Source organism: Myotis daubentonii, chromosome 4, assembly GCF_963259705.1.
Source record: "Myotis daubentonii chromosome 4, mMyoDau2.1, whole genome shotgun sequence".
NCBI classification, from domain to species: Eukaryota; Metazoa; Chordata; class Mammalia; order Chiroptera; family Vespertilionidae; genus Myotis; species Myotis daubentonii.
In genome coordinates, this window is record NC_081843.1 from 35,895,658 (window position 1) to 35,908,739 (window position 13,082).

Here is a 13,082-nt window from a genome sequence, read left to right on the forward strand (position 1 = left end):
CACACGCTAACCGAAGGCAGTGGTGTCTATCCCTTTAAAGCAGCAGCCCCCGGCTGGGTCATTGTCTCTCTTCGTACCCAATCCGCAGTGCCGTTGGGGGTGGGGGATCCGGCCTTGCGATTGGCCGCCCCGCGCCCCGCCCCACCCGGGATCCCGGGAGCTGTCCGGCCGCCTCGGTGCTGATCCCGCCGCCGCCCACGGGCCGCGAGCGGAGCTAAAGCGGGCACTATGAGCGGGGGCGTCTACGGCGGAGGTGAGCGAGCCTCCGGCTTCGGCCTCTCAAGCCTGGTGGGGCCCCACCTGCAGCCCTGCGCCCCGACTGGCGCGACTCAAGCTCTGGGCACCCCGGGGCCTGTCACCTCGGTGCTCAAGCGGGTCCAGCCCTGGGTTGGGGTCCTGCGCCCCTCCTACCTTCGGGCTTCCCCAGACTCGCGCGCGCACCTGGCCCAACCTCTGCACCCTTCAACCCACCACCGCCCGGGCCCGAGCCCTTCCTTGCCAGCAAAGACACCGGCCTGAATAAGGCCACTGGGCAAGAAGGGACTCTGGGAGCTTGACTCCGGACTCCAAGCCAAGCTCCCACGCGTCTCGGCCGGTGTTGAAGGTGGCTCTGCCGTGACTTCTCCTCGGAACGATCCAGGGGAGGAGAGTCGGGGGAGACCCCCTCACACACCTGTCTCCCGACACAGATGAGGTGGGCGCGCTGGTCTTTGACATTGGCTCCTTCTCAGTCCGCGCTGGATACGCTGGGGAGGACTGTCCCAAGGTGAGCCTTCCAGCCCCTTCCCAAACCCTAGGGCCTCCGGACGGACGCTTCTCCAGGCTTCCCAGGAACCCCGGGCTCTCGGCCCAGAGAGCAGCTTTGCTGAGCGGGAAGGTGGGAGTCAACCCAGGGCGGGCTGAGGCCCTGCCGAGGGCTGGGACGGGGCAGGAGGCTGATCCCTCTCCCCGCCGGTTCACGCCTCCAGGCTGACTTCCCTACCACAGTGGGGCTGCTGGCCGCAGAGGAGGGGTGCGGGCTGGAGTTGGAGGGGGAGAAAGAGAAGAAAGGGAAGATCTTTCACATCGACACCAACGCCCTGCATGTGCCTCGGGATGGAGCGGAGGTCATGTCACCCCTCAAAAATGGCATGAGTAAGGGGCCCCCATCCACCGCCTCCTGACACAGACCTGAAGTCCACCCCTCAATCCGGGACACAGCACCCCACACCCATCGAGTCTTCCTTGCAGCCACCCAAGTCCCAGGGATCCCCTCACTGCTTCCCACAGCTGCCCAGTTCCCAGCCCAGTTCCCAGACACCTGGGAAGGGGGGATTGCCACCGGAGCTGATCCCACTTCCCCTCCCCTGGACTTGGTCTTTCCCCTTCCTCTCCTTCCTGTCTCTGCACCCCTGCCTGCCCAACCTCATCTCTTCCTGCTGGCATCCTGGCCCCAGTCGAGGACTGGGAGTGCTTCCGCGCCATCCTGGATCACACCTACAGCAAACACGTCAAGTCCGAGCCAAACCTGCACCCAGTGCTCATGTCTGAGGCGCCGGTAAGTGCCTCCTCCAGCGCTAGTCCAACCTGGGGCCCATCATTCACCTCTCCTCAAGCCTCTGTCATCACTCACCCATCTCAATTTTCAGACTTTCCCTCCAGCCACATCTTCTTCCTTCCGCCCTGATTTAGTCTCCATCCCTCTCTCTCCTCCTACTCTATCCACTCACCCTTCCCCCAGCCAGCCTTATCCACTTTTATTTTTCTTGTAAAGTCCTTTTTTGAACTTTTAACTTAAATTTTTGTCAATGCTATATATGCACATAAATAATCAATTTTCTTTATAAAGTATGTTAAGGAAAAAATTTGTCATTTATGCTCTCTTCCATTTACCTTTTCCAGAGGCAGCTGCTTTTCTCTCTTTTAGCTAATTTTGTCATTTTCTTTCAAATCACTGACATACTTAAAATGCTACCTGTGGATGTTTTAGTTTTAGGCATTATCCATGGATTTCCAACTATAGAAAATGAGCATTTAGCTCTCTTTCCTCCCCCAGCCCACATCACACATATTTGCTACTCCCGCCTTTTAAAAAAAAATGTTTTTAATTGATTTCAGAGAGGAGGGGAAAGGGAGGGAGAGATAGAAATATCAATGATGAGAGAGAATCACTGATTGGCTGCCTCCTGTACACCCCCTTCTGGGGATTGAGCCTGCATCCTGGGTATGTGCCCTTGACTGGAATCAAAGCAGGGACCCTTCAGTCCGCAGGCCGACACTTCATCCACTGAGCCAAACCAGCTTAGGGCACTCCCACCTTTTAAAAAGTCTATACTTTTATTGATTCCAGACAGGAAGGGAGGAGAAAGAGAGAGATCAATGATGAGAGAGAATCATTGATTGGCTGCCTCCTGCATGACCCCTACTGCGGGTCGAGCCTGAAGCCAGTAATGAAACATGACTGCCTGGTTCATAGGTCAATGCTGGCCCAGCACTCCCACTTTTATGTACAGTTGTATTTTAGGTTTTTCTAAGATCAATATTCAGTATTTACACTGTTATTATTATGTATACTAATCAGGGCTGAGCCAGGCAATAAACTATGGTTACTTTTTCTTTCCTGCACAACCTTTTGTTTTTCCTAGAACTGAAATTGTTTTGATGTTTATTTTGCATAGTTTCCTATCTACTTAATAGTGTGACTCTAGCCCTGGCCGGTTGCTCAGTAGTGGTTAGAGCGTCAGCCTGGGGACTGAAGTGTCACGGATTCGATTCCTGGTCAAGGACATGTACTTCAGTTGCAGGTCCCCTAGCCCTAGTAGGGACGTGTGGGACACCTGTGGGAAGCAACTAAGTGAGGTGTCTCTCTCACGTGGATGCTTCTCTCTCTCTCTCTCTCTCTCTCTCTCTCTCTCTCTCTTTCTCACTCTCCCTTCCACTCTCTCTAGAAATCAATGGGAAAAATATCCTTGGGTGAGGATTTTAAAAAAAGTGTGAACCTAAATTATTCATCATTTATTTATACTTTTCTCAATAAATTAATTCCTTGCCCTAGCTAGTTTGGCTCAGTGGATAGAGCGTTGGCCTGCAGACCAAAAGGTCCCAGGTTCAATTCCAGTCAAGGGCACATGCCCATGTTGGAGGCTCGATCCCCAGTAGGGGGCATGCAGGAGGCAGCCGATCAATGATTCTTTCTCATTATTGATGTTTCTATCGCTCCCTCTCCTTTCCTCTCTAAAATCAATAAAAATATATTTTAAAAAATAAAATTCATATGGAAATCAAGGGACTCAGAATAGTCAAAAAATCTTAAGAGAACAAAGTTAGATAACACATACTTTTAAAAAAATTAATTACTTTGGCATTGTGTCAGTTTCATCTTCTTGAAGAAATCTCTTCAAGAATCTACTGATTTGCTCCACTTTGGACTGGTTGCCTTCTACACAGAGAACATAGCTATCATCCTGACATCTCCCTTCACCATCATTTTAGGGAATCCCTTTGCTTCTCTCCTATGTTAAAAATCCTGTTTCCTGCATCTCATGACTACTTTTTAAAACATGCTTTATTATTTTCATGGAACACATCCTCCAGTAATTGCCTTAGAAAAGTCACGGGAAGTAAACTTTCTGAGACCTTGCGTGTCTGATCTTGTATTGATAGCTTAGCTAGGCATAACACTCCAAATTGGAAATCATTTTTCTTCATAATCTTGAAGGTACTTCTCCATTGTTGTCTAGCTTCTATTGTTGCCACCCAGAAGGCTGAAAATATCTAATTTCTGATCCTTTGATGTAATTTTTTTTCCTTTCTGAAAGTTATAGAATTTTCACTTTGTCCTCAGTGTTTTATAATTTCACACTATTATATTGGTTTATTTTCATTAATTGCTCTAGACCAGTGATTTTCAATGTGCCACAAGAATCTTAAAAACATATAATACCTAAATATTTAGTCAGAGTCACTGACCTCTTTTCCCTTAGATTGTCAAATAAATAAATAAAAATGACAACAGCCCTAACCAGTTTGGCTCAGTGGATAGAGCGTCGGCCTGTGGACTCAAGGGTCCCAGGTTCGATTCCAGTCAAGGGCATGTACTTTGGTTGCGGGCACATACCCACTAGGGAGTGTGCAGGAGGCAGCTGATCGATGTTTCTCTCTCATCGATGTTTCTAACTCTCTATTCATCTCCTTTCCTCTCTGTAAAAAATCAATAAAATATATTTTTAAAAAATTACAACAGCCAACACTCATTCAATGTGAATGAATCAAAATTATACTTTTTTTGGTCAGATCGGCAAAAAATATATTTTTGGGTGTGCTTCAGAATTTTAGTAATTAGTTTATGTGTGCTGTAAAATGAAAAAGGTTGCAAGTCACTGCTCTAGACACTCAGTATGTCATTTCAATCTAGAAACCTGTGTCAATCAGTGAAAAAAATAATTCAGTAATTATTTAATTCAGTAATTTAAATTACTTATTTATCTCAATTTTCTCTGTTCTCCCTTTTGGGAAGTCTTATTATTTGGATTCTACACCTCTTGAACTGGTTCTCTAATTTTTGTATTTTTTTCCCACCTTTTCATTTTCCCCTCTAATTTCCAAGATATTCCCTCAGCTTTATTACATTTTAATAAGTACATGGGTACACAAAGTGGGGGCAGATTTTTAAAATTTTTATTGCTTCCAGAGAGGGAGAGCGGGATTGAAATATCAACGATGAGAATCATTGATTGGCTGCCTCCTGCACGCCCCCTACTGGGGATCGAGCCTGCAACCTGGGTGCCTGACTGGGATTTGAACCATGTTCTCCTGGTTCATAGGTTGACCCTCAACCACTGAGCCACACAGGCCGGGCTCAGCTTTATTTTTTAACCCTTCTATTGATTTTTTCATATCTGCTCCTGTATTTTTAATTTTCAGGAGTTCTTTTTTTTTGCTACACAAATGCTACTTTTTAGAGTATCCTATTCTTGTGTTATGGGTGCAATATCATCTGTTATCTCATAAAGGATATTATAAATTTTGCTTTTGAAAGTTTTTGTGTCCCTGCATAATTTTGGTTCTCCTAAGCTGTTTCCCTCCCCACCTCATGCCCTTTTTTTGGGTTCTCTGTCTCAATTTATTTTATTTTTAATTTTTAATGTTTTTAATATATATTTTTCCATTGATTTCAAAAAGGAAGGGAAAGAGAGAGAGAAATAGAAACATCAATGATGAGAGAGAATCATTGATCAGCTGCCTCCTGCATGCCCCACACTGGGGATCCAGGCCCGCAACCGAGGCATGTGCCCTGACCGGGAATTGAACCATGACCTCCTGATTCATAGGTCGACTTCAACCACTGAACCAGGCCAGCCGGGCTCTACCTCATTTTACAGGCTTTTTTTTAGATTTATGCAAATCCTTGTTTGTCTGCTTATGATTAAGATCGTGGACTAAGCCCTTGCTGGTTTGGCTCAGCTGATAGAGCGAGGGACTGCGGACTGAAGGGTCCCGAGTCTGATACCGGTCAAGGGCACATTTCCGGGTAGTGGGCTAGATCCCCAGTAAGGGGTGTGCAAGAGGCAGCCAATCAATGATTCTCTCTCATCATTGATGTTTCTCTCTCTCTTCCTCTCCCTTCCTCTCTGAAATCAATAAAAAAATATTTTTGAAAAGATGAGTGACTAAAATGCTGATAGAGCCCTAGCTGGTTTGGCTCAGTGGATAAAGCATTCCATTCTGATCAAGGGCATGAACCTCAATTGCAGGTTCAATCCCCCGCCCTTGTCAGGACCCTTCCAGAGGCAACCAAGTATTGTGTCTGTTTCACACTGATGTTTCTCTCTCTCTCTGTCTCCCCCTCCCTTCCACTCTCTCTAAAAATCAAGGGAAAAAATATCCTCCAGTGAGGATTGACCCAAAAAATAAAAGAAGCTGATAGGAAGCTGTGTGGGGTGGCAGCTATGACCTTTGCTATAGGTTGCTCTGACTGGGATGTTTGTTAGGCAGCCTCTGATATATGGAATCTTCATATCTTTGATGTAACTCACAGGAAAGATTTCCATCCTAACGATAGGCCTGGCACCAGCATTCTAAGAGCCAAGTGAGAGAATAGGACTGATGTTCACCGTATTCTTCCACTTTTCTCCTGAGTTAGGGTGAGCAATAGCCCAGTAATATGGAATTGGGGAAAGAGTGTAGGATCTGTTACTTGAAGAGCTTTAAACAATCTTATTTTAGCTTTCCCTTCACTTCCACTTCCAGAGATACCTGAAATGACCCATTCCTGAGCCCTGTGAGGATTCTGCAGTTTAACACAGGTTGTTTCTGATTTTTTCCACTACTGCCTATGAGTCAGCATTTTTGGATCTGTGAAGTCAGTTACCACTCACCTATCCGATCTCCAGTCTTGGAAAATATGGTGCTGTTTTCTCCTTTCTTATTTTTCCCAACCTTTGAGGACATCTGTCTCTCTCTTTCTCTCCCTCTCTCAGCTAACATTAACCTTTTTAATGTTAACAATTTAATACATTCACAATGTTGTACAACCATCATTTCTATCTAGTTCCAAAACATTTTCATCACCCCAAAAGATAATCCATTTTCATAAAGCCATCTCCACTCCCCCTGCCCCAACCCTTGGCAGCCATCAATCTGATTTTTGTGTTTATGGCTATATCTATTTTGTGTTTTTCATAGAATGGAATCATACAATATGTGATATTTTATGTCTGTATTTTTTCACATAGCATAATGTTTTTGAGATTCATTCATGTTGCAGTATATATCAGCACTTTGATTTTTATTATGGCTGAGTGATATTCCATTGTATGGATATACCACAATTTGCTTTTCTATTCATCCACTGATGAACATTTGGGTTGTTTCCATTTTGGCTATTGCTGATAGTGCTGCTATGAATAGTTGTGTATAAGATTTGTTTGAGTACCTGTTTTCAATTCTTTGGGGTCTATAACTAGGAGTGGAACTGTTGGGTCATATGGTAATTTAATGTTTAACTTTTGGAAGAACTGCCAGTTGTTTTCCACAGTGGCTGAACCATTTTACCTTTCCACCAGCAACTTACAATGGTTTCAATTTCTCCACATCCTTTCCAACACGTGTTGTTTTCTGTTGTTGGTTTTTTCCTTCAAATTATTATTACCATCCTAGTGGGTGTGAAGTGATATCTTATTGTGCTTTTGATCTGCATTTCCCTAATGGCCATCGGCATTGAGTATCTTTTCATGTGTTTGTTGGTTTTTGTGGGTTTATGTCTTTTTAAATTGCCCCTTGATTATAGTTTTGCTGGGATCCTAAGAAGGGAATAAAATTAGATGTTTGTATTCAATCCACCATTTTTACCCAAAAATATCTCCAGCCTTCTTACCTCTGAAATGATTAGAATGGGGAAGAAGAGAGATGTATTGGGGGCTAGGAGGAGCCTGAAGTGTGTATATTGTACAATAAAGAACACTGGGCCAGGAGTCAAGAAACTATGACTTGAGTCCCAGCTCTACCATATAACCTTTGGCAAATCACTATCTCTCTCTGAGTTTTGTCTTCTTCACCTGAGTTTGGATAGTGGTCTTTAAACTTCTTTATAGTTCTCCCATTCTAAAGGTCAATGTGGGTTAAAGGGACGACCTCGTGTGTGTGTGTGTGTGTGTGTGTGTGTGTGTGTGTGTGCATGGGGCTGTGCCTCTCCATTCCTGAGTCCTCCCTCCTGCACTCTCTCCCCAGTGGAATACACGGGCCAAGCGGGAGAAGCTGACTGAGCTGATGTTTGAACAGTACAACATTCCCGCCTTCTTCCTATGCAAGACTGCTGTGCTCACCGCGTATCCTCTGGGCTGAGCTGCTCTGCTTGGGTGGAGGGCCGGAGAGGGAGTGCGGCCTGCTGAGCTGGGGGTTAGGCTTGATTCTGTGGAGATAAGGGCCTGGAGGGGCGGACACCCCCATGAACCCCATTAGTACAGAAGGCCCCAGTGGACTAATGCCTTGGACCCTGGGGTGGTCAGTCAGGAGTCACTTCCATTTCTTGGATCAGGTTGGGCAGAGAGAAAGTTGGGCCAAGTAGGGGCTGGGGCTGGAGAGAAGGCGGTGGATACGACACAGGCGTTTCCTTCCCAAACAGCTAATCAGCATTTACTTTTTTAAGGATCTGCCTTGCATTGAACCCTGTGCTATGCACTCGGGCAATATGGCCCCTAATTTCAAGGAGCCCCTAGGACATAAAACCAAGACTAAAGACAGGCTGGGAGCTCAGAAAGAAGGACAAGAGGAAGATGTTGTGAGTCAGAGAGGGGAAAAGTGACAGGTCTCAGGAGCCTTCCTTCAGCAGATGGGTCGCAAACAAGGAGACATTTGCAGACTGGGAATGGGCTGTACCTCAGCATAGCAGAGGTCAGACCTGGGTCCCTGCCCCCTCATTTGCTGCTGCTATCTCTTTGACCTACCTGTCCTATGCCAGCTTTGCGAACGGACGCTCCACCGGCTTGGTACTGGACAGTGGGGCCACCCACACCACGGCCATTCCAGTGCATGATGGCTACGTCCTGCAGCAAGGTGGGGTCTCAGCAGAGGTTGGGAGTGCCTTGGGAGGCCAGGTTCTGACACCTCTCCCTTCCTAGGCATCGTCAAGTCACCCCTGGCAGGGGACTTCATCTCCATGCAGTGCCGGGAGCTCTTTCAAGAAATGGCCATTGACATCATCCCACCTTATATGATTGCTGCCAAGGTGGGGCCTCTGGGGCATCCTGGGCCCTCACTTTATGTCTGCCGGCCCATTATCTCATTAGATATAAGAGCGGGGAGCAGCAAGGATCCTCAGAGGACCCTGGGTCCAATTTCTCAATTTACAATCAAGGCATCAGAGATTCAGACAGGCGGAGGGCCGTGGGCTCGGTCACACAGCCAGCTGATAGCACGATGTGAAGGGCCAGTGTGATGAGTTCTGGGGTCAGTTTCAAGGTCTGCGTCTACCATGTGTGACCTAGAGCATGAGACTGAAGTTCCCCGAACCTCATTTTCTTCCCCTGAAACGTGAAACACTACATAAGGCTGCTGTGTCAAATGACATACTACATGCAAGGGTCTGCTTGGACCACCCCATGGAACATGGCTCAGTAAAGGCTGTTTCCTGAAGGTTCTGGTCTCCCACTGTGTTCCCTATTCCCTCAGCTTTCTCTGACCGGGTCTTTCAGAGCAGCTGTACCAATTGCATGGGTGGAATTCGTGGGAACAGGCTCTCCCCACTATCCCTCCTCTAACTGGGACGGAAACACCTTTTGTGGGCCACAGAGCAGAGAGCCCAGTGCCTGTTAGCTGCAGAGCCAATGAGCGCTGGGAATGTAGGTGTGGTCAGGGTGCGCTGGGCAAGTATGGGATGAGGAAGGGTGCTGTACCCCCACAGGAGCCCGTGCGGGAGGGCGCCCCACCAAACTGGAAGAAGAAGGAGAAGCTACCCCAGGTTTCCAAGTCTTGGCATAACTACATGTGCAATGTGAGACCCTGGAGACGATCCTCCTAAAACACCCCTTCCCTAGCTGCTAGTCCCCTGCATGAGTAGACAGGAAGGGACAGAGGCCCTGCAGGTGGCATGGGGTTGTGGAGGTATGAGGAGGGTGGCCAACCCTCACTACCTCCCTGGGTTCTCAGGAGGTGATCCAGGACTTCCAGGCCTCTGTGCTGCAGGTCTCAGACTCTCCCTATGATGAGCAGTGAGTGGGGCCCACAGCTGGGGGTGGGAAAGAGGGCAGGCCTGGAGCTCAGGGGGGTCCTATGGTCCTTTGCGATGATCAAAAACAAAGTCTTGCTCCTTTCTGGGCAGGGTGGCTGCACAGATGCCCACTGTGCATTATGAGATGCCCAATGGCTACAACACAGACTACGGTGCTGAGCGGCTCCGCATCCCCGAGGGCCTGTTTGATCCCTCCAATGTCAAGGTTGGGCTGTCTGGAGGGCACTGTTGTGGGGCTGGCTGGGTTCCCCCGATGCCGAGGTGTGGGGGAGGCTGGGAAGGGTCACAGGAGTCTGGGGAGAAGGGGCAGAAGGCCCAAAGCCCAGGTCACCTTTCTTTGCAGGGCCTCTCGGGGAACACCATGTTAGGTGTGGGCCATGTGGTGACCACCAGCATCGGCATGTGTGACATCGACATTCGCCCGGTGAGGCCCAAGCCTTCAGCTGGGCAAAGGGGCCCTGGAGAAGTGGGGAGACAGGGAAGGGCTGTTCCCTGTCGGCTTACTCCTCCTCACTGCTCTCAGGGCCTCTACGGCAGTGTCATTGTCACTGGTGGGAACACACTGCTTCAGGGCTTCACAGACAGGCTCAATAGAGAGCTTTCCCAGAAGACCCCACCGGTAGGAACCTACCCCCAACTAGGGCCTTGACTCCAGTCCTGGTTTAGTTCTTCAGGACCAATCCGTCCTCCTTCCCCAACCTCTAGGGTTCTGGCCACCAGAGCAGAACCTTCCCCCTGTGGCTTCCCAGTCTTCCCCAACCCCAGCCCTGCCCTTTCCCAGAACCCAGGCGTCCGCTTCCCCAAGCCCTTGTTCTCCCCCAGAGCATGCGACTGAAACTCATTGCCAGCAACAGCACCATGGAGCGCAAATTCAGCCCCTGGATTGGAGGCTCCATCTTGGCCTCACTCGTAAGTGGGAAGGGGTCTGGCCTGGCTCTGACTGTGGGAAAGGGAAAAGCCCAGTGTCTTGCCTGCCTCCTCATTTATTCATTCAACAAACATTTATTTTTGAGAAAGGGCAGGCATGGTCCCAGAAAGGTTAATGTTCCACAGGAAACAAATCAGGGAGTAGAGGCCATGAGGCTGGAGTGGTTGGTTGGGATGAGATTGCTGTGGCCTTGTGTGCCAGGGTGAGCCACCCTCTGTGGTCAGCAGGCAGGAGACACTGAAGGTTTGGGGGAAGCTTAGGTGACAGGCACAGGCATGTTGGAGAAGACTGTGTCTTTAAGAATCCAGTGCGAGCTGGACCCAAGGGAAGCTTGGAAGGAGGCTCTATTGTCCTGGAGCCCCGGGTTGTGCGGATGGGGTGAAGAACCAGGGGCAGTTGGAGAAGGAGGCAGGCAGGTTGGTCTGGGGCAGTAGGTGATGAGTTCAGCTTGGACCTGCTGCGGGAGCAGAAGCAAGGTACTGAGCAGGGAGCTGGAGAGCGTCAGCCATACAGAGGGGACGTCCTCTAGGGGGGAGCCCCCGCAGAGACAGAAGGCTGACAGCCCGAAGTTAACTCAGGGCTGAGCATGCCAGCCACACACTGCTACTGTGGGCTTCCTGTGTGCCGGAAGCGTACAGACAGCCTGACACGGTCCCTGCCTCCATGAGCAGGAACAGTCTAGAGGCCAAGACCATTAAACAGGAAGTCCTCACAGTGTGAGGGTATTCCTTTAAGGAAGGACCTGGTCCAGTTCAGGGATCATGAAGGGCCTGTAAGGAGCATTCAAACTGAGATGGGAAGACTGAGTAAGAACTCATGAGGCAAAGAGGGAGAGAGGGTGCTTGGACCAGGGGCAGAGGCAGGCAAGGCCAAAGGCAGTGAGCAGACACAGTAGACAGTCTAATTATAATTTAGGAAGCTCACTTGGGCCCAGTGGTCTCTACTATGATTGGGGTTTGAGAAAGGAGTAGATATTAGGGGGTGGATTTGGGAGCCAGAGGTCCGACTGACAGAATGTGGACACTATTTAGATACAAGAAGCAAGAGGGAAGGGGATCTAGGATGAGGCCCAAAAGGACTGTAATGTGAGTCACATATGCAATTTAAACATTTCTAACAGCCATATTTAAGAGTCCAAAGAATAAGGTGAAATTAAGTTTAAAGAATATATATTTGATTTAACCCAATATATCCAGATATAATTTCAAGGCATGATCAATATAAAAATGATTGAGATATTTTACATTCTTTTTTTCTGGACTTTGTCTTCCATATCCGGTGTGCATTTTACATAGAGCACATGTCAGTTCAGTCCAGCCACATTTCAAGCGCTCAGTAGCCGCATGTGGCTAGTGACCGCGCTATTGGGCAGTGCTAGGAAAGAAAGACCACAGAAACAAGCTTGGGCCAGAACTGGGGGAAGATAATAAACTCAGTGGTGGACACGCTGAGTTTGAAGTTCTGAGGGACACTCAAGAAAAGGTACCTAAAAGACAGCTAAGCATTTGGCTCTGTTACTCAGCGTGGAAATCTGCAAGGGAAACGGAATATTGGGGGAGGGGTGGGTTTTAGCTCATGAGAAGTCAAGGGAGTGCATGAGCTGGTCCAGGAAGCCTTGTTCTGTGAGCCAAGGAGAGAAAAAGGGACAGAACCATGGACACAGGCATCAACTCTCAGGCAGAGACAAAGCAGCCATCAAAGAGAAGAGACAGTCTGAAATGCCCAGGGCAGGAGACCTCAGGGGCAAGTTTCAGTAGGGGTGGGCCACCAGAGTGGAGACAGCTCCATCTCAAGTCAGGAGGGGCAGGAATGGTGGGTGAAAGATTTTTCTTGGGAATGAGGGAAGACTTGACCAGTTTGTAAAGCCTGGTGGAGTGTTAGGATGCCTGGTGGAGATGGAATGTGTGCATTTACGTGTCTGTGGAGGGGCTGGTTGGTTGGCCTGGGGCTGTAAGTTCCACCACCCAGCTCAAAAACAGCGCCTGGCCCAGGGCAGACGGTGCGAAATTCATACCTGTTGAATGAATGAATCAACATTAGGTTGACCGGCATGAAGGAGGGTATTCGCCCCCAGAAAATGAAGGGGTTGGCGGGATGATGGCGCGGGTTGGGGTTCGGGAGGCCGTTGCCGGAGGGAGGTGGGACGGAGGAGCGGGGAGGGAATGTGGGGAAGGCTCCCCGCCCCGCCCCCCGCCCCCCCCCGCCCCCCCCCCCCCCGTTCCTTCAGGGCCCCCCTGACCGCCGCTGTCGTCCCCCGCACCCAGGGCACTTTCCAGCAGATGTGGATCTCCAAGCAGGAATACGAAGAAGGCGGGAAGCAGTGCGTGGAGCGGAAGTGCCCCTGAGGCCTCCCCAACGCAGAAAAGACCCCTAACCCCCAACTCCGCCCGCCCGCGCCCCCTTCCGCCCCGCCCCTCTCGCCCTCAGCGATTGTGATGCTTCTGGGTT

At 49.2% G+C, this 13,082-nt stretch overlaps 1 protein-coding gene across 2 annotated transcripts; it reads left to right on the top strand.

Annotated features, from left to right (window-relative positions):
* The first annotated feature begins 134 nt into the window (after window positions 1-134).
* ACTL6B (actin like 6B) lies at window positions 135-13,024 on the top strand. 2 transcript variants are annotated; one of them, XM_059693629.1, is made up of 14 exons: window positions 135-253; window positions 690-766; window positions 969-1,134; window positions 1,437-1,537; window positions 7,708-7,805; window positions 8,438-8,532; window positions 8,598-8,704; window positions 9,380-9,469; window positions 9,625-9,686; window positions 9,797-9,911; window positions 10,050-10,130; window positions 10,230-10,325; window positions 10,529-10,615; window positions 12,899-13,024. In XM_059693629.1, exons 1-14 carry the CDS (start codon window positions 229-231, stop codon window positions 12,977-12,979), a joined length of 1,281 nt encoding a protein of 426 aa, XP_059549612.1. In that variant the 5' UTR covers window positions 135-228; the 3' UTR covers window positions 12,980-13,024. The 2 variants fall into 2 exon arrangements, with proteins under 2 accessions (XP_059549612.1, XP_059549613.1); XM_059693630.1 differs by lacking the exon at window positions 135-253 and having other exon boundaries at window positions 932-1,134.
* The last annotated feature ends 58 nt before the right edge of the window (window positions 13,025-13,082 follow it).

Excerpts from the sequence above, each read along its gene's own strand:
- ACTL6B (XM_059693630.1), top strand. The coding sequence starts at position 690 with ATGAGGTGGGCGCGCTGGTCTTTGACATTGGCTCCTTCTCAGTCCGCG. Across the intron at positions 8,533-8,597 it reads TGGCTACGTCCTGCAGCAAG|GCATCGTCAAGTCACCCCTG; the intron begins GTGGGGTCTCAG and ends CTCCCTTCCTAG. Across the intron at positions 9,470-9,624 it reads GGCATAACTACATGTGCAAT|GAGGTGATCCAGGACTTCCA; the intron begins GTGAGACCCTGG and ends CTGGGTTCTCAG.